The sequence below is a fragment of the Alosa pseudoharengus genome, unplaced genomic scaffold, assembly GCF_046254945.1.
Source record: "Alosa pseudoharengus isolate Yale_2024_CS ecotype anadromous, Long Island Sound unplaced genomic scaffold, YU_APseudo_1.1 YU_APseudo_1.1_scf_14, whole genome shotgun sequence".
NCBI lineage: Eukaryota > Metazoa > Chordata > Actinopteri > Clupeiformes > Clupeidae > Alosa > Alosa pseudoharengus.
This window is the reverse complement of record NW_027468609.1, coordinates 34,001,417-34,023,094: the sequence shown is the minus strand read 5'-3', so window position 1 is coordinate 34,023,094 and position 21,678 is coordinate 34,001,417. Positions and strand designations below refer to the sequence as shown.

The window sequence follows — 21,678 nt, the reverse complement described above, 5'->3', positions numbered from 1 at the left end:
TTTCACTTTCAAAGAAATTCCATTGCAATAAGCTAACGGACTACTTGTTGCCAATGACAGCCACAGTCATTATAAACTTTACTCATTATATAGTTTTAACAGACCTCCGAAAGTTAGGAAGGCCCATTCACGTGAATGTAACTTTTTGCAGCACTCTGAAGAGCCGTGTAATAATTATTAATTTTGAATGCCTTGATCTGATGAACTTTCTATACCACTGACAAACATTCCATCTGTGTGTGCACTTTGGCTATCATATCCATGCACTTGGCACATTTGGCACAGTTCTCTTATAGCTGAGCTACAATTTGACTCATGGGCAAATGTTTGCAACATTAGAGGTCTGCAGGGCTGGAGATATAGTGTTAATAGATGAAGCACTGAGCCTCTACCTTCACAAACATCTTGCCAATGGAGGAGCGGGCTTTGTTGGGAGTGCAGTACACAGACATGGATTTCCTGTCCCGAGAAAACTCCAAGGTGAACTCCTTCTTCATCAGTTGCTTCACCACCTGGCACACACACACACACACACACACACAATTAACTGACTGCAGCAAATAGACAATAAACACCACACCAGGCTACACTGGTGGTTTGACCTGACCTGGATTGAGCCGCCAACAATGGCAAACCGAGGAAAACAATATGGGGCACGTTTATAATACTGTGGTTGATCTAACCATGACAGCCCACATGTGGGATTTGTTGTTGTCCAGATGTGGCCATGGCAACCCACAGCTGTCTGGTTTTACTCCAGTGACTTCCTCTGTCTAGGGAGTCGTGATCAGCGCAGACAACTCACCGAGTTGCAGGCGTTGGCTCTCTCAACCTTGGACAGGCCTTTGAGCTCAGTGTCGAACACATTCATCTTCTCCACCAGGCAGGTGAGGGCCGTTTCGGTGGCCTCTCCCACCTTCTCAAACACTCCTTTGGTCTGCAGGACAACACAGGGCACACAGGGACTTGGGTCACAAAGAGCCTCATACATTATTAAAAACAATTAGACGATGACAGTCAACAGTTCAAAGTTCCCCTGGAAAGACATGTTGATCTCCACATTTACATTTCCACGGCTGGGCTTCACCAACATTATAAAGATGGAAAGATCAAACAACAACGCCTGTCATTTGCCATCCCTGAAAGCCAGGAGACACTGACATCCTCTGGCTTATGTGCTTAAGCAAATCTCATTTCTGATGTCAGATGGCAAACAGAACTGGTTGTGACAGGTACCCGAGGAGGGATATATGATGCCAGGATGAGACGCTCACCTCATTGTAGTCCAGTGATGAGTCATTGCACAGAGCACAGATGGTGGCCATCTCAACCAGACCGTCATACTCGGAACACCTGACCGCCTTGCCTTCATGGAAACTGGACACCAATGGGAGAAAATGGAATGGCAGGTGAATAGGCAAAGATTAAGGAATAGACCATTTACCAGAGTCTGCTCATAGATTTATGTCTGTGCATCTGTGAGTGGATGTTTTGCAAATGACCACACACATACAAACAACAATAGACACTCACACTTGTCCCTCAGGGGCGTAGGTGGATCCAGTAACCGTAAACTCCTTCAGGGAACAGCCGTCTCCCTCCACTTTGTCAACAACGAACATCTGAAAAAGGCCGCACACACACACAAAAAAACATGACTCTCAGCAGACACCAGGGGGCAGTAGAGTGCTGGAGTTTCAGCATCACCAAGTCTGCACTGACTCCACTTCTGCTGCAGAGCACGGGGTGACCAATGAGCTGCCACCACTCCAGACCTGAGGCCCACACACAGAGAGAGCAGGAGAGAGGGTAAGCACAAGGGGGGGAGGGGGGGAGAGGGAGAGCGAGAGAGAGAGAGGAAGCGCAAGGGGGAAAGAGAGAGGGTGAGGGTGAGTGAGAGAGAGGGGGAGAGAGCAAGCACAAGGGGGAAAGAGAGAGGGTGAGAGCGAGAAAGACAGTGCAAGGGGGAAAGAGAGCGTGAGGGAGGGAGAGAGAGAGAGAGAATGACGGGGCTTTGGCTTAGCTCCTGACAATAGCCAGAGCTGAGCCAGGCAGACATGCTGACAGAGGAGTCGGGGAATAACGGAGCGAGTGACGCAAAGGAGCTTTATGGAGCGAAAAAGTGGAAAAAGGGGATGAGAGAGGAGAGAAACTTAAGAACGCAACAGAGGAAGCTGAAGCTGACAGCTATAGAGGAAAGAAAAAGGGGAAACGAGGTGAAAGCTGGAAGGGGGACTGATGAATATGATGGAGAAAAAGAGCGGAAGAGGAGAGAGGGGGAGAGAGAGAGAGAAAAGAGAAAGAGAGAGTTCATGCAGGCCCGGGGTCCTGGTGGAGCAGCTGGCATTCGCTGGGCACGGCCTTATCTGCCCGGCTCGGCAGTCGCCATCACCCCCAATCTAAACAAAAGAAAAACTGCAGTCTATCGCCCTCTCTCTCTCCCTTCCATCCCCTCTCCCTCCCCCTCCCCTCTCAGGCACAGCAGACTTCAAAGGCCTGCGCCGGCGCTGGCTTTCAGACAGAAATATATATTTAATAGCAGAGAAATGGCACTGGATAGGGGCGCCCGACACCTAATTACAGAGGCAATCTGTGCTGGCGCTGCAGCGATAGTGCGCAGTCACAGTCCAGCGGGTGCCTCATGGAGAGGGACCCTCGCGCTCGCTCACATTCAACTCAGTTCCGTCCCAGCGCCTAAATAAAAAGCCCTCTGAGCTCGGACATCACTATTCCAGGCCAGCAGCACCATTCACACTGTAGAGGGGTGAAGCATTCAATGCTTCTATATTAGGAGCAGTTTATGTAATAGCCTAGTGCGTAGTGGACTATATAAACTGAATAAATGCGATGGGTTGCTCATCAAGTGGGAGAAGTGCATGTGTGATTAAACAGAATGTCAGTTCAGGCTGAGAGAACAGAATCGGTGAACTGCGCTGAAGGAGAAGGCTGCATTGGCAGTACATAACAGGTGGACTGATGAGGCATGTAAGCTATAGATTTGTAGCACATAGCTCTAGGGGGCCGACCAGCGAGCTGATGGTGTGTGTGTAACTTTACACAGCCTGCATCTCAGGCTCTGAGGCTACTAAAGCTCAGGCAGAGACTGAGTCCCCAAGACAAGGTCAGTTACGCAACAGCACTGCAAGTATCTCCCTCCTGCATACTGATCAGGTGCACTGGCTCAGAGATGGGGGGGGGGGGGGGTAAAGCGAGCGAGAAAGAGAATGAAAGAAGGACAGAATGAGTGATAGTGAGAAAAGAGAATGAAAGAAGGAAAGAATGAGTGAGAGCAAAAGAGGGTGAGACAGAGAAGCAGAAGAGAGGGGGAGTGAGACATCAGCGCGAAGTAAGAGAGAGCAAGACAGTGAGAGAGAGGGAGGGAGGGAGAGAGAGATCACAGTGAGAAGGATGCGCATGGAGGTGGTGAGGGGCAAAAGAGGAACAGCATCTGAACGAGGAAGAGTAGCGAGAGGAGGGGGGCATTCTAAGACAGCCAGAGGTCCATTTCCCAAAAGCATCATCGCTAACTATGATAGCAACCTTGGTAGTGTCACTGCCAAATGGGAGTCCATAGATTTAAGTTGCGCATGCACAAAGACTTAAGCTTCATATGGTCACATATCATGGTTTTAATTTTGGAACATTAGAAAATAAGAGCAAATTTGTTAGCTCTTAGTAAAATATGACCAAAATATGATCGAATATCAACACCGTATTTCTATATCGTTTACGTGTGACTTAAATACGGTTGACTCACATTTGTCAGTGACGCTACCACGGAAAATGCATCATAGTTAGCTTTTGGGAAACGGACCCCAGAGCGACACATGAAAAGTGATTTATGCTTGGGTGAGAACAGGGCTTTTGAATTTAATCAATCAATGCTTCAGACATCTGCAGGAGGAGAGCACAGGGCAGGCCAGTCAACTAAAATATAACACTGGACAAACACCTCACATGGACGTAGCAACTAGAAATTACTTAATTTAAGACTGAGTCCTCAATCCAACACCAGAACTCTGGGAGACGGACACCAATTTCCACGCCTGCTGGCGATTAACACAGCAGTTATCTTTCCGGCCAAATGCACTTTGTTGAGCCAAACTTGCAAATGAAATTGTTGAGCCAAACACGCAAACAAAACAAACCCTTAAAACAATGTGACAGCTAGGGGACGGCTAAATCTCCGTCTCTCTGATGGCACAACACAATTTCCTCTCTGGAGGCGACGGCTTAATAACTGGCAAGGCCACAGAATCAACAGTGACATACAAGTCACCGACAAACAGAAAGTTAGTTGAGGCTACAGTTTTTACGGTTTTGTTTTTGTTTCACTATAGTCGTATTCCAATCTCTAAACACATTTTATGAGGTGTTGAAAAGATAGCAAGTCCTTGAGTACACTTAAATATCTTAACACAAAATATCATTCAAATTATCTTTACACTACATATTTTGGCCACAAACAGACTGAACAAGAGCCTGTCTAGTGCCGTTTAACACAAAATATTTACATCTTGGGGGATATTCTCATTGTGATTAAACTGTATGGTCAACCTTTGGAATAGGGATAGCCGATACTGATTTCAATTATTACCAAAACAGGAGGCCGATAACCAATATGTAAAACCGATATGTCAGTTGTCAAAAAGGGGGGTAGATAGTAAAGGCGATATGCTGCAAAAAATTCATTCAAAAGCATTTAATTATGCAAACTTTTCTTTCTTCTTTTGATACACAATTGTCTATCAACTTGCATCACAAGTGTAAATCCTGTGTATGATGTTAATCCAAGAACTGAGTGACAGCAATTATTTTGATAGACTAGGCCTAATGGGCTATGTGCTTGTTAAGGAACCTGTCACAGAGAGGATGCTTTCCCATCGTGTGTGTGAGTGCACGAGAGAGGGAGAGGAAGAGGTGCATGCGTGATGGCAAGTGTTACGGTTGAATAGTTTAACAAAACAGTTTTAAAATAGTTCTTAGGCTATTTAAGCATGCAATTTGTGTCCATATGTAGGCTATAAGCTACACTTTTGTGAGCCTAAAAGGCACATTAATAGCCAGCTCCGAACGCGATTTACTTCAAGTCGGATTAAATTACGGCTGGCCCTGGGTGCCTCTAGCCTCGTCTTTTCTGACGGTCCGTTTCAAAAAGGAGCAACTAGACTTTTAGACGTTCGCTATCGCATAATTTAGGACTTGTCTACTATGTAGGCCTAAGGGATAACGTTCTCCGAGGTGTCCCGTTATTCACAATTAATGGACGAGGCGGAGGCAAAGAACTCCGACGCGCACCACCTGAGTTTGTAGGGTAGTAGGCTAAACAGCATATCACTAACGTGCATCAATCGGGAATGCGCTAAATGAAGGAAGTGGGTGCTTTACTTATTGATCTGGATCAAAGAGACAATAGCTTACAAAGTGGTGTTTTTGTAACTTCAGTGTAGATGATTGTGATTCAACTTCAGCAATGTAAGGTAGGCTACTTTCCTTACCTTCAAAAAATAGCTCTGTACAGCTGAAGCCCAGTCTACAGTCTGCCTCAGTGAGAATCCTAAACTTTCTCTGTGTTCAGTCTTCGATCCTGATTGGCTGCATTCGTGCTAACTAACAAATCAGACAGTGTAGTGGGCGGGACAATGCTCTCGACCACAGAGTAGCAAATGCAGGGAGTGAGAGACGCTTTACAGACAAAGTAGCGCGTTTCATTAGTTATCCATTTCAATATCGGCTTATCGGTGGAAAAAATGACCGATACAATTATTATGAAAATGCTATATAATCGGCCCTAATAATCGGCCCAGGCGATAATTGGTCAACCCCTACTTTGGAATGGCTGTAGCAACTGAACTCAATGAACTCCTGCACCTTAAATGACATTAAATCAAGTACAGGACTTAGGTTCAGGGTCAGAAATGTTCTTTGCTTTAACAGATATATTTGAACACATTATACATAATTATCTATTTTCAAATCTTAACTAGCCAAGGCAAGCCTAAATTCCTGCACATTGCTTAATAACTTTAAACCCTGCACAGAGCTTGACTTTCAAATATAGGCGGGGCCTTACCCTGCAGACAGACATCTGATTGGTGGTGAGGGTGCCCGTCTTGTCGGAGCAGATGACGGAGGTGCATCCCAGGGTTTCCACAGAGGGGAGCGAGCGCACAATGGCATTTTTCTTGGCCATGCGACGAGTGCCCAGAGCTAGGCAGGTGGTGATGACAGCAGGCAGACCTGCAGAGAGAGAGAGAGAGAGAGAGAGATACAGGGAGAAGGAGGGAGAGAGAGAACAGAGAAAAAGAAAGAAAAAGATTAGGTACAAAGACTGATCAAGGAAACGCTGACTTTCTTAAATGCTCATGATGCAACCTTACAGTAAACACATAAAGGAAACCTCCAGACACCCAGGGTCTTTTTTTGGATGATAAACCTTCGGTGAGGACCAAAATGATATTAAATCAGTGTGGTTCGAGTAAGACCGTAACATGCATTTGTGAGGAAAAAGCATAGCATAGGCTTGTGAGTATGCTCACCACAAAGTAAATAGCTACTTTAGGTCACTGACTAGGCTCACAGGGCCCCATCATGACATTCTAAAGTGCATCGTCACTCGTCAAAAGTCTATTCAAATTTAGTAGGATGTCCAGTTCACATTGGGAGGAGTTTCGCTATCAAAAGTGGAGCGCATGGCGTAACACGGTGTTCCTAGGTCTTTAATCAGTCATATGGGTGTGTTTGGGGCGTAACATCATTTTAAACCAATGAGAATGACATCTGTCATTCCCTTTAACGGCGCAACGCGCGATATATCAAATAAATGCATCGGTATTTTGGCATTCAAAGGCACATTTGAAGGTGGCTGCTTGCGAGACCGTATAGAAGTCATTCTTAAACCATGCTTTACTAAAAACTAGCATAGCCCTCACGCATTTGCACTCGTCTATTTGAACTCATTGGCAAAGTAAAAACTAACTTCACCAAGGAGTCAGTCAACGACAAGACAGTTATATGCAGTTACTTTCACTATTGACTGACAATGGGTTACCACTGAAAACATAGGCTGGAAAAAGCAACACTTACCCTAATATTGCTCAAATGACTGAATAAAACAACATTTATCCTGCAGAGGAGTTGCTTATATCTCGTGACAGTGCGTCTTCAGCTGTGCTCCATACGTGTCTCTCGCCTCTCCCCTAATCACTTTTAACCGTCATTACCAATTTGCAAATGATGGTGAATAACTACTCATTATGAGATGTACAGTATTTCGTAATATCTTTGTTCTAATTATGTTTCCCATTGTAATCGTGCAATTTGTAATGCTTTGCATGGACGTGCGCTGGTGTGCGTTCATGAATGATAGAAGGATGGTGCGTGCACCTGCCAATATGACTGTTGACATGCGCTCTTAAAATAGCATATGAACAACTCGCCATTGACTTCTGACCAGGTTTAGGTGGTGTATGATAGCGATTTTTAGACAACGCGCTAGGTCCCTCCCTAGGTTGTTAATTGCCACACCCCTGGGCGCAATGCTTAAAAAATAAACGTGCAAAATACCGAATTCAACTTTCCGCGGGTGAATAACGAGTATTACGCCATGCGCTGGTGGCCCAAAATACAGCCCACAATGTTCAACTTCTATGCTATTGTGGGGAGCGTCCCTAGAAACAAAACAAAGCATTGTAGCTCATGTAAAAGAGAAAAGAGACCTTAGGTTGTTTTCAGACCGGAAGTTTCCTTTAAGTGGGAATCGAATGTTTGATCTGAAGTGATGTCTGGCCTCAGCCAACTGTCCCTTGTTTCTCTGAATCTTTGTGAATGAACGACATCTATAATCCTGATGCTGCTGGTGAAATAACTACCTGCCAACTGTTCAGTTGGGCATCAAAAAACACAAATAACACAAAAACACATTTGCGCCATGCTTCTGTCACCATGGCAACACTCACCTTCAGGGATGGCAGCGACGGCCAGCGCCACGGCGATCTTGAAGTAGTAGACGGCGCCACGGATCCAGGAGCCGCCGTGCACGGGGTCGTTGAAGTGGCCGATGTTGATGATCCACACGGCGATGCAGATGAGCGAGATGACCTTGGAGAGCTGCTGGCCAAACTCGTCCAGCTTCTGCTGCAGCGGCGTGCGCTCCTGCTCCGTGCCCACCATCTCGTCACGGATCTTGCCGATCTCCGTGGCGCCGGCCGTGGCCACCACAACACCCACCGCCTTGCCCGCGGCGATGTTGGTGCCCTGTCGTGGAGGAGAACAGAGGAACATATTCAAATTAATGAATTTTCATGGTTAAGTTTACAAATCTGCAGCAAGGAAATGGGTAAAAATAGGTAAAACCTATCTTTGCTAACGTATGTCTGAGACCAAAATGCAATAAATTGCAACAAGCTCCAGTCCTCTCTTATCAGCTCCATAACAGACTTTTAACACAGTGCACCAGGCTGGGAAACAGTGAATCAAGGATGCTCTAAGTGACTCACACAGAATGACAGCAGGGACCAGTGAAACAAAAAAAAGTCACATAGTCAATAAAGCCTCACAACAAGAGGGCAGCTGAGAACAAGGATGACATGACCGTGGAAGAGGTGATATGGAAAGAGCAGGGGAGAGGGAGAGAGCGAGGGAGGAGGGGGGGAGGGACAGATGGACAGAGATGAAAGGGGGAAGGTAGACTTCAGACTCACAGAGAAGAGCATGTTCTTCTTGTCCTGGTTGACTGCGCGGGGGTCAGGCACGGGGTCGGTGTGCTTTATGACCGAAACGGACTCTCCTGAAAGGAAAACGGGGAAATAAAAAATGAAAGTTATAAAAAAAGAGGTAGGCGTACTAATGGTTTAGACAGGCGACCTTATGTAACATTAAGATTCCTTTTATCTCACATCACCAGTGAACTCCAGCATCATTTTATGTAAGAAGCAACTGACACAGTGTCACACTCTTAAAAACACTAGCTGGCTGTTTCATTTGCATTTGTGGAAAACAAGTGTATTGTGTTCAGAATTGAGCATTCTTACTTATTCCGATAAATAAATAGAAACCTTCAATAACTTTGACCGTGAAGAAAATTGCAGTCATAAAGATTGACCGGAGAACAATTAATTAGCAGGCCAAAACATTTGAAGTTAATTGCATAAAACCCATCAACACTAACTAACTATTGATTTCCTTCCACATACCAATAACTGATACTGACAAGAAGCATGGCCAAACTAATGCCATATAAGCCTCTCCTTAGTAAATAGAGAGATCAGCAGCAGTAATTAGTTCAAACTAAATGAAGTGAAAGTGAGCATCACAGGTTTCTAAGTGAAGGATAAAAATAAAGAATAGACTTAGTCTAAAATATAATCGGAGCGGGTATCAATATAAACCGCTTATATTAACCTTTACCTTATTTTAATTGGTCCAACAAAATTCACTGCCTCAACTGAATTTAGCGCAGACAGAATGTATTTTTGTCTGAAATTGCCACCTTTGAGTCAAGGTAAGAACACAGTATGTATACAGAGCCATCCATTATTCTTTAGGGCAATTAAAATGTTACCCATCCAGCTACCTCCCCAACTAGCCTGCTGCCACCCACAGAAAGAAAACAGTTTATCCACTAATGGCATGATACGGTTATGCCAACTCCAGATATACCAACACAAAATTGTAAAAGTGAAATACTAGAAAAGCAATAACTTGCCCCACGCCTACACTTTTATTATGTCCATTCGGATGGTGTCTGGGGGTCTCGGGTGACAAATTGTTCGAAAAACATCTCTGGCCCCACTTACTCAAACGTGTAGACAGAAGAGATTAGGCTGACAATACATCATGCCATGTGATGTGAGCAAGAGGGCAAACGGCCCATTTTGTCAGTTATGTAGGTTAGGCTACACTTTACAGATGGAGAAAGCTGTATTTGCATTTATATGGAGACGAAACACGCGTGGCCTTCACAGCTTATCATCATGCAATCATGGTTGTCTGTGCAAAACAACAAGACAAGTCCTAACTTGTCCTACTTGTGTCACATGTGCTAAAAATAGAATGATGGAATTCCTTGACTGGTTAATCATTAAACTAAAAATGTCCACCCTTATAACTTATGACGAGTGCAGGGGGGATTAGAAGAGCACTCCTAATCCTGTGAACAGTCACCCAGCAGCAGCAGACGGCACACTTCACATTGCTGCTGTCTGGTTCATGAAGTGAGATTAGGCCAGAAGGCATATCAGTTTGGAACGGTCTGAGCCGCCCTACAAGACATCAGCAGGAGGGGCTGACATGAGGGCAAGGAAGGAAGAAACGAAAAGCACCAACTGCCATAATTCCCTCAGAATGCTAGCCTTAACTCTCTCTCTCTCTCTCTCTCTCTCTCTCTCTCTCTCTCTCTCTCTCTCTCTCTCTCTCTCTCTCTCTCTCTCTCTCTCTCTCTCTCTCTCTCTCTCTCTCTCTCTCTCTCTCTCTCTCTCTCTCTCCTCTCTCTCTCTCTCTCTCTCTCTCTCTCTCTCTCTCTCTCTCTCTCTCTCTCTCTCTCTCTCTCTCTCTCTCTCTCTCTCTCTCTCTCTCTCTCTCTCTCTCTCTCTCTCTCTCTCTCTCTCTCTCTCTCTCTCTCTCTCTCTCTCTCTCTCTCTCTCTCTCTCTCTCTCTCTCTCTCTCTCTCTCTCTCTTCTCTCTCTCTCTCTCTCTCTCTCTCTCTCTCTCACTCTCTCTCTCTCTCACTATATTTTTTTCTCTCTCTCCCTCTCTCCCTCTCTCTCTCCCCCTCTCTCTCTCCCCCTCTCTCTCTCCCCCTCTCTCTCTCTCTCCCTCCCTCTGGTTCAGCATGGCTGACCTCTCGCTGAAGCACAGGTCAGTGAGCAGCGGCGGGCGGCAGCAGCGGTGAGAAGCACCCAGGACGATGGGAGCCGCAGGATGACTCAAGGGCAGATTCATGAGGTGCCTCTGCTCTGGCCGACTAGGCCCGATGCTCACCGAGACGCGATCCGACAGAAGCGGACAAAACAAGATCTCTGTGCACATAACCTTGGAGGGCTTCATTAGACATTACTACTGAGGTCAAGCTCTAACAAAAAAGCCAAAGGGGTTTTGTTACACGTTTTTTTCTATGAAAATACATGTGAGCTCAGGTCCAACATAATTTTATTGTGGGGGAAACACAGCTTTTAAAACCACAACAAACAAAACACTAAGAAACATGTCAACTTGTTGAGAAATAAGTTTATCTGCTGTGTGCCCAAGAGTTAGATACATATCCATACATATAAGGATCAGTGTTGGGCAAGTTACTTCAAAATCGTAATGTATTATGTATTACTTATTACTGTCATTTCAAAGTCATTTGTTACATTATAATATTACTGCCTCTGAATTTTAACTTTACACTACTATTGTATTACTTTTAGGGTTGGGTATCGTTTGGGTTTTATCCGATACCGGTGCTAAAACGATACTTTTAAAACGGTGCCTGAACCGGTACTTTTTTTTTAAAATATTTTAAATTAAAATGGTCTAAAGCATGAATTGCTTTTTTTATTGAGGAGACAAATTTGAACATGAAATTGAACTGTTATATTCAATTTACTATCAATATCTCATTGCCCCTATGAATAATACATTTAAATGTTAAAACAGCTTGCCATGCATGCACACACAATGGTAAGCTCTGCTTTCAAGTTTACCCAGTGTAGGCGGTTTGCCATAAGGTATGTTAAAACCGCTTGCCATAAAACTGGCAGGTCATGGACAACGGCATTTGCAAGCAAGCTAATCTAACAGGGACTCTACTTTCCAGTTAATTCAGTGTGTTGCCAAATGCTTCAAGAAATTGTATGTCTTAACCCATAACACGCAGTAGTTTTGAACATGTTAGGCTACATGTCGGTGTTGAAGTGTTAAGATTCCCAGCAGAAGGCATTTTAACAGCAACTATGGCTATGCGCTAACACCAGTCAGCTGAGTTTAATTAGCGATAACGTACGGAGATGGTTTCGTAGCCTCTTTGACAGCTCAGTGACATCAGGTATGTAACCTACATATTTGTTTTTGCCAGCTAACTTTTAACATGATCTTCATATTCATTGTGATGCTATATGGACCTCATGCACATGAAGATTAATATCATGCCATTATGTTGTTTAACACACCGTGAAATAAAGTTTTCACCTTACAACTTTGCTAATAACATTTCAAATAAATGTCAGTTAGCGCATTAGCAAGGATATTGTGTAACGTATAGGCTAGGCTAGCCTACTGTTGATGTTGTTTCATAGCCTTTTGCTTGTGTGTAGTTAGGCCCACTGCTAGATTTTGACAGGAGCTCGCGATATCGATTTAAAGTAAGCTACTTGGGCTCACGCAAGCTGTCAAACACTGTCCACTCATGTGGTGCACCCCTCTGGTTTATACATCCAGTGTTTATCATCTTACTGTATCTGGATGTGTTGCTATCAGAGCAAGACGTTAGAGATGGCGCATGACATGCAGTGATGCCTCGTATTAAAAAAAAAAAAAAAACGCTTTTTAAGCACCGAAATGAGGCACCGAAATTCACGTTGTTATTCGATGCAGTTACTACCGTTTGTGTCGGCACCGGTGCCATATTAGAACAGTGTTTCGGTGCCCAACCCTTATTACTTTTATTAAGTTACTTTTACCAAAATATCTAGAAATATGGATTTGGAATTCTAAATGCAGTTTATTATGCTCACTGCAGCTCATTGCACTTCTAATAGAGGGTGATGTGGTATAACATAATGACTGAGCTAGGCTTAAGGCAAACAACAGTAGAATGCAATAGGCGCAGTGATGGCTCATGATGCAATACAAGGAACAATCATAGCCAGAACGTTGTTAAAAGCAGATAAAAGGTCGAAGTCTGGTCAATTGTGATAGAAATGCTGTAACTTAGGCTTAGTAGGCTTAGGCCTACTCATTAAAATCAACAGAGAGCCCACTACCTGTATATTGTAACCCAAAACTTGTCAAGATAGGCTACACAGTGCCGCTGCTGGCCATTTTGGTGCCCTAACTGGTGAAATACAATATTAACCTAAGTATGTCATCATATGGCCAACTATAAAGATGTAATCTGCCTGTTCCCAGGGATGGGTAGTATTTCTGAAACATGTACTATGTATTTCAAATACAAAATAGGATTTTGTCATTTGTATTTTATTGGGTTGAAGGAAATGGCTCTGTATTTTGTATCAAAATAACTTTATTGGTGTGTATTTTTATATTTTAAAAATACTGCAAAATACTATATGTGAAAAACTGTTAGTAACTAATTGGTAATTAGGCAACAATGGTTTATTTTTATCGCAATCAGCTAATGTGAGAACAGCTGTGTTCAAAGACACTCACAGCTTTTCAGTGACGGCTATTGTTGAAGCATCAGCTCTGGTCTGAAGCACTGGTGTGAAGTCATACGCAAGTAAAGATGAGCAAGTTTACCTGTGCAAGTTCACATAAGGACACCGACAAAGGCAACCCTGTCCTATTGTCTCCATGCCAATCTTTAAAGCGATGGTTCGGAGTAATTTTACCCTAGGGTTCTTTGCACCATGACCCCGAGCCAAACACCCTCCCAGAACCTTTTTTCCCCTGGTCGAGTAGCGCCGTCAGAAACGAATGACGTTCTGCAGTCATGATGGAACCAACTTTTATCTCGTAAATTACCCCACTAATAATGCCCTAAATGGTACGAAACTTCTGCAGTAGTACAACTACGACATTTAGTCCAATAACGAGGCATTAGAAAGTTTGTAAGTGCACCAGGAGTTTATTTAAATAAGACTTGCCTGATTATCTGCTACTATACCGCTGCGTCAACGTTTCTTCCGTGATTTGGGAAAAGCCTGTAAAAGTCCTTGCAGGAAGCGATTACATCAACGTTTTTTGGTATATCCAGTTTTAAATATTTTTTTTTTCCGAAGTGTTTACAACTTAGTAATAACTAATAATTGTTGCAAACTGGACTACGAACAAAATATTAGTGCATTCCTGGATCTACATCCTTATGCATGCTTCCTGCCAGGACTTTTACAGGCTTTTCCCAAATCACGGAAGAAACGTCGATGCAGCGGTATAGTAGCAGATAATCAGGCAAGTCTTATTTAAATAAACTCCTGGTGCACTTACTGAATTATTCTTCTGATCACACTGATGACGGGCCAAATTGTATTGTTTTTTACTGTTTTAATAGGCTAAATGTTTGGGATAAAAAAAAGCTTTTTTTGCAGTGCTTCCATACTTCCTTGAAAAAAGTATTTTGAGTATTTTCTAAAATACAAAAATACAGTATTTTATGTTGCTACATATGGTTACTGTATTTTGTAGTTTATTTTGATACATTAAAAATGAGGGTATTAGGTATTTTATTTTGAAATACATTCTGATGTACTTTTGCCCATCCCTGCCTGTTCTCAGCATTAGCACAACACTTTGCGATGGTTAGCTTGTCACCTGTGACGATATATGCTAGGCCTAAGTGACTGACCTATCTGGGTGCGTTTGGAGATGCCTGATGAAATCAGACATTGTTGAATAGGCATAATTTATCCTGGTGCCACACACCTTGCATGTAGCTGTTCGCTTATTTCCTCTGTGCACGAAGTTTTTGTAACCGAAAGTAATGATAAAAGGCACAACTCCGGGAGGACTTCTTGTCGCCATGGTCAATGTATTTATGTCTGTGAGTGGAGTCACAAGTCAAGTCTGAAGTCACTGTTTTTGCGACCTAAGTCCAAGTCCCCATCTTTTTTACATTTCTATCCCTTCTTTCTCTTTAATTCAAGTTCACAGCACTAAGCTGACATGAAGAGCATTTATGCTTTATCAAGAATCAAAAAGATTAGCGTGGCACCGCTCTAGATGTGTCATTAAATTAATTGTGCTATTTCACGATGTATAGAGATCGTTCGGTTTCACACACAAAGTGCACTTAACTGTTCTTCATATCCTAATTGTCTCTGACAAATTGAAAATAATGAGCGTATAGGCTTATGTCCATCGAGTCAGTTGCAGCCAGCCAGTCATCTTCAACCAGTAACAGGAGATACGTTCTGCTATTTGCACAGTTGTTTGCGAATATGTATTAAAACATAACACCACTTAATTTCAGGTTAAAATGTAATGCGCATTACTGAAGTTTGTACCGAGTAAAATATTACCGAATTGTTTTTTGTAATGCCTTACATTACCGCGTTACAGCAAAAAGCAATATATTACAGTAATTACATTACTTTTGTAACTTGTTACTCCCAACACTGATAAGGATACATATCCTTCTCTTCTCTGTGTGCATTAACACTATTAGCCTAGCTTAGCATAATTCACTGGAAGTGGGTTAGACCAGCTAGCCTATAGCTAAAAATGAGCTCTTAGGACTGTTGCATGCAGGGTGCGATTTGTGTAAAAACCAGAGGGGGGGATGATTTTGAATAAGTACAATAAGGGTTGTAAACCCCCCCCCCCCCCCCCCCCAAAAAAAAAAAACGATTCGTAGCCTAGTAATGTCATGGCTAATAATACCCTATATTATTTTTGCCACCTTTGTAACATTTTAGTTTTAGTTTACCGTGGTGTATGACTTTAAACAGCGAGTGTGCTAGGTATGATGATCAGCTCCTCTAATGCAGGGTAGGACTACGTTTTGACAAGCATACAAATTCACCTTGTTCTTGCCCCATCTGAAATGACTTCTCTACTTTTGCTGCCTCCATCCTTTCTGTAAGCGCTTTCAGATATAACCTCCGGAGTACATGCGGAGGTTTGTCAAACGGAGGTCCTACCCTTCGGATGATTCAGATATGATGCTAACCTGCGGACCTAATACTGACCTTATACGGACGTATCTGTGAACGACATACACGCACATTACAGAATCTCTGTGTGGTTGTCGAGTGAGGGGTGGGGGCTTATAGAGTTCACAAGCTGCGAGATATGACGCAGAATATATGCGGCCGCTGCCTGTCACAGCTGCTTTTTGTTTAAAAAGTGTAGCCTATGCATTATAGGCTAAAGAAGAGAAATCTATTGTGCGTAGGCTAATACTTGAAGTAGGATAGTCACGTAAGTGCGCACATACAGTATTTGTATGTGTGCTTCGAATAAACACATTTATCTGTTTTCAACGTTATGTACCAGAATCTGGTTTGAGTTGGAGAGAGAGCATGCACACACTTTATGGTAGGCTACCAGCCAATTCAGTAGGCTAACTCAAGACTTCAAGGCCATCATACAACGTTTTTAAGCAACAAACAAAATACTAACATAACAGTGAAGTTTTTTCATGGTTTATTTCTCCCCTAGCATGATATGATTTGAATTTAGACAGCTACGCCATTTCACCGCGGTGTATGAGTAGGCCTAAGAGCAAGAAGTTTTATAATGCCCTTGCCACTCCGACTCATCAATAAAAACTGCGCGCACACACACCAGACCACTTGACTTTACATCATTAAACTATTTCAGTATATTGCTTTTCTGATTGTCAAAACCACACCTAACTTATGGCGTCTCCACTCCACAGCAAAAGTGTCCTAACCACGTTACAGCTGTTTCTATCTGAGCGACTCCAATAGTGAAAGGATTTCAGTGTCATATTTCGGTGGCACTAGCTAAGCTGTCGTGGAACTCGAGATGACATGTCTACTGATAAGCAACAGGTCTCACCAACACGAAATTCTAATTGCAAAAGATGCATCCTACCTCATCTGTTGTACTGTAGTTATTCGAAATTGGGCTTTTCACAATCCAACGATATATCCAAAGTGCGAATTAGTTGGTGATGGTCTATGAAAACTGCCAGTAGGCTATGCATGCTACACGGAGTTCTGACAGGGCTGTGCATGGCCTAATAAGCAGGCAAGATAACCCACGATCGCCATGGTTTCGTTGTCAATTCGTGTTTGTGGTAATAATGACAGCAACAATAAAACCATCTGTATCTTACGATCTTCATCATTCTTGACAGATCACCAGCCTCCTCTGGATGGTCATGTGCATAGCCTATAGCCTACCTTTAGTTTTCATTTAGATTTTAAACACGAATCTACTGTCTTTACTGCCGGGAGAGAAAAAAAATCCTGTATTCTTTTCTGTAGCCTAATTCTGCCTAAGGCTATGCAATGAACAGAAAACCGTGTTGGCTAACAATTTATTAAATACTCCTGTTATTGTCATCAACGACGTCGCTGTAGGCTACTGCCTTTTCAGCGCCTTCTGCTTATGACGATTCAGTCTTTTGAATTCGTTTGGCCTTGCCATGCAGTTGTAGGCTACAACGTGCCGTTCCCTTCATGTGTTCTATCAAAATGACAGTAGCTCCATGATGTCTGCATCTTTCCAGGTCGGAGATTTTCTGGACAGCACTATGCCACTCCATCATAACACTGGCATTTAAGTCAGATCTAACCACATGGACGCACGAAAGAAACGTCACCAACACGCCCTCTCACTAGGTGTGATTTTAACCGCATGTTCTACTTCTCGTTCAGACACAGCACATTTACATAATGTCCGGAGGAAATACTAGGGGGGGGGAGGGGAGTAGTATAAACACCGGGTGAATTCGGACTTCCATATGACCGGTTATGTCGTTCAGATATACGGCCCCACCGTTTAACATCGGCAGAACCTCCGGTCTTACACGTATGTCTGAAAGCGCTTTGTATTTGTTGTGTAAAAAAACGTTGGCACTGAAGTTAGTGAATTGGCTAACAGTGTTAGTTGGTAACCAAATAGCCTACACATTGCGCTACACGCTGCGTAGGCTACGTGCATTCTCTCTCCTGCTGATTTGCGTTCAGTAGCCAAGTGCGTAATATTGCAAAAGTTGAAAAAATAAATGTGTTTATTGTAGCCTACAGACAATAAATAGCCTATCATACTGTCAGTTAATTGCCTACAGTGCAGTGAAGAGTTTGGAGAGTAAAGTTATAGGGCAACTTGAAGTTTTATGAAAATAATTTACGAACCAGAACATAAAGACCATGAAGCTTCTATTTCTTGCAGCTGTTAAAACAACCGCTAGATACTTGAAATACCCACCAACATTCGTTTTTGCAGTACAGATTATTTCTAAAAGTTATTTGTCTACTACTGGCTGATTTATCAAACGAGTGCTTTCTCGTTCGTCCCCCGCAAACTACAGGTGTTTCGGTAGAGAGCCACTGAATAAGCGATGCCAAGCAATTTCTGTAACACTTTTTGTGACATTCAGCAAATATCTCATCATAAGATCCTAATGTAATGTAAGTTCCTTCGGACAATAGGCCTACGTTCTACTCTACGTGCAGTTGTCCTCCATCTCAGTTGCATCAGTTTTCTAATTTTGAAGGTTCTAAAACATTATGCTTCACTGAATCCTTTTCGTTTTCTTTCATTTGTTCAGCTAACTTCTCCATTGAACCTAGCCATTTATGATGGATTACACACTTGACATTCTGAAATGTCCTGCACGATCAAGGCCAAATTAAGTTATCACGCAGCCACTGTGTCAGCAGCATCAGTGCTGACGGTGACGGTGCATTTCTGATGTCAGATTATTATGTAGGCTAGCCTACTAGACTGTTCTCCCGTTGCAGCGCTTTACTTATATGAAGTAGCATTAATCAATATGAGGGGCAGAGGGGGATAAATGTTGTCCCGCCCGACGATAAAAATAATTTAGCAGAGGTAGGAATAGGAAAACCAGAGGTGGGGAAATCCTCACCATCCCCCCCCTACAAATCGCACCCTGGTTGCATGTCTTATACAATATTTAATTAGTGCAATAAGGGGAAATCTCAAGCATGCAGAGCCCATGAAGGATCCTCTAGTCAAGATGCAGACGGTTGTTTCACACACTCAAAACTCATTCTGCATGCACAGTGAAGCCTTTGGTGGGTATCCGACAACAAGTTGCCCTTTTCCATTCATAAGGAAAAAAGCCCCCGCTCTAGCCTCGAGCCCAGCGCCAGCTGAACAGCCTCCATTATTGTGTCCAGCGAGTACACAAGCATACAAACAAAAACACAGAGACAAACAAAGCCATTTCTCACCTGTCAGAATGGACTGGTCCACCCGCAGTGTGGTGGACTTGATTGAAGTGAGGCGGATGTCGGCAGGAACTTTGTCACCCACTGCAGGAAACGGAGACAGAGAAGCATGGATAAGCAAACAAAACAGACACTGCACGTTTTTTCCCTTTTTCTTTCTCTTCTCATTTTTCTTTTTTGGGTTTTACATCAGTTGGTTACACACAGCCAAGGGCAACATCATCATGTGAGAAATGATTGACGTCACATCTCTCGATGGATAGCAATCAAGTGGAGGACGTTCTTACTTGGCCCAATCATCTCTGCAAATATTTATCCTTTGTTTGGGGTCGAGGGAATTCATATGAAAACATTACTTTAAAGTCAGTAATGACAGCAGACCAAATAACCCAAAACTGTTCCAAAATGATGGCGCCATCTAACAGCTAAACACATGTTGTTCATCTGGTCTGTTGATTGTTTGAAAAAACAAGGGCTTCCTCAATAATGCAATTATAAACTCCCTAAAAATATAAAGCTTTACTTCGTCATATTTTAATCGAGTCCAGCTCTCAAGGCCAGATTTGTCTACTTTGAGCAACTGGGGGGGGGGGGATTCTGGCTGCCACAGGATAACTGTCCATCATAAGCGTCCTCCCAACAGCCCCCTCATGGCACCTCAGCCTAAAAGCTGACAGCCTGCACACCAGGCACTGCAGTTTCCAGCACATTACAAGTGAGAAAAGCACTGTACAGCAGGTCCATTTCAGGGTCAACCACTTGACACAACACTTTTTTCCTGAAGGTTTAAAACTGCCATGTAAACTGCCATGTGAAAACTAAGGGGAAGACGATGGTTGTTCACAGGACACAAACACTAAAGGATAACTACAATTTCTAGTCCTGGCCTAGACACCAAGAATAATTTTTTTATATATTATTACAGTGCTATGAGGGGTTCTGAGGTCCGTTGTGTGGTGCTGTTTAGTGCCTTAAGTACACATATGATATTTGTTGATCGTCATCATTGATATTTGATATTGTGCTGACATTTTTATTACCTTTTCGCTTAATTTTGGCTTACCATCTTTTAAAAGCTGCTTACTGTTAATTTTAAGTATCGCAAGGTTCTTATTCCGCAAGTCACCAAATATTGTAACCATAACCACATGAAATGCAATCACAGAGGCCATCAACAACCCGCTATAGTAATGTAGTTACACTGTAACAAGAGTAATCATATAAAGTGCAGCCTCTTCACTGCCTTTGTATCCGGATTTACTACCCATAACAATGTTCTACAATGCCACAGAAAACTCTTGACCTGAATCAAATATCCTACTTCGACAAAATCTTCCATGGGTAATAAACAAAATAAACCATAAATTATGTGAACTTTAATAAGGCTGTGAAAAAAAAACCCTCTTCAAGTCACATTTTCTGCCAACAGCAGTCAGCCAAAACACTAAATAGTGAGGTCCTTTTAGTATTTTGAATTACACATACAATGTTTCCCTTTTCAAGTGAAGAAAGCCGCAGTTTGTTTCATAACTGTATAATAATGTCAATTCAAAATTGCAATGACACATCACATCATATGTGAAATTCATGGTGCAATTCAAACAGGACCAAAAAATAATTTCTCGGCCCATTTACAATTGCTTGTCCCCCCCCCCCCCCAAAAGTAAGGTCTAAGGACCGAAAGCAGAAAAGCAGAACTTAGGCCCTCTTCCATGAATAATTTAAGTGTACCTCTATAGATCCTGGAATAACAACAGAAGTAAACTAGGCCTAGTGAAAAATGAGTCACCATGGACAACCAACAGTGTTCTGCTGTTGTCCCTTTTCATTTGATGGGGAAAATGAACTATTGACTGGATCTCATACAGAGGCACACAGGTGATAAAGATTATGGGGCAGCATGCTCATCCTTATCTATGCTGGGGGAAACTGATTAGGATCTACTGAGGCCTGGACGGACGACGAACAAGTCTCACAAGTGTACCGTCGTTGACTTACTTGTAGCTATTTGTGTGTTAAGACACCCAAAAAGGTCACTCTTTTTTTTGCAGAAGCCCCTGCTCGAGAGAGAGGAATGTGATGCATTAACCTGCAAAATGTTCCATTACACTCCATTCTGAGGGCCAAAAATAGAGCACTCTTCATTCTTTCCACAAACAGAGTGGGCTGCAGGGATTGGCAGAGAAATAAATGCAAATGTAAACACCTAGTCATCTCCCTTTCAACCAAACCACTGGAATCAATGAGAGAAAAGACAGATAACACCCATTTAAGCCCTGCCGTCTTATTGGCCCCAGGCGAGGAGGGGGAGGGGGGGGGGGTCAAATTCTCCCCCACCTTTCTTCCTCTGTCCATTATTATTGGTTTAAAAAATAAAACAGATGTGGTTATGAGGTTAAATATTAGCTTTTGAAGCCTGTACATACATCACTCCCTAAACAAGACTGTATTTACACCTATAAAAGCAGAGAATGCTGGTGTAGTTCTTCTAGATGGAACAACACATAACATGAATGGATTCATAACACTGCCAGGAAGAGTGGAACTGGAAAGAACTGGGAGATTAGCTTGTTATCATAATAAACTTTAAACTGCGCCACAGGAATAAGAGGTGTAACAGCTGTAACCT

At 42.9% G+C, this 21,678-nt stretch overlaps 1 protein-coding gene across 2 annotated transcripts in view; it reads right to left on the bottom strand.

The window, feature by feature from the left end:
- atp2a2b (ATPase sarcoplasmic/endoplasmic reticulum Ca2+ transporting 2b) overlaps positions 1 to 21,678 on the bottom strand; it is a 51,157-nt gene that overhangs the window by 6,007 nt on the left and 23,472 nt on the right. For both annotated transcript variants that reach the window (XM_076284769.1, XM_076284768.1), the window contains exons 7-14: positions 19,053 to 19,133; positions 8,703 to 8,788; positions 7,959 to 8,256; positions 6,074 to 6,240; positions 1,534 to 1,622; positions 1,275 to 1,377; positions 806 to 937; positions 393 to 512 (exon numbers count right to left, since the gene is read on the bottom strand). In XM_076284769.1, the coding sequence (XP_076140884.1) occupies positions 393 to 512; positions 806 to 937; positions 1,275 to 1,377; positions 1,534 to 1,622; positions 6,074 to 6,240; positions 7,959 to 8,256; positions 8,703 to 8,788; positions 19,053 to 19,133 (1,076 nt within the window). The remainder of the gene's footprint in view (positions 1 to 392; positions 513 to 805; positions 938 to 1,274; positions 1,378 to 1,533; positions 1,623 to 6,073; positions 6,241 to 7,958; positions 8,257 to 8,702; positions 8,789 to 19,052; positions 19,134 to 21,678) is intronic.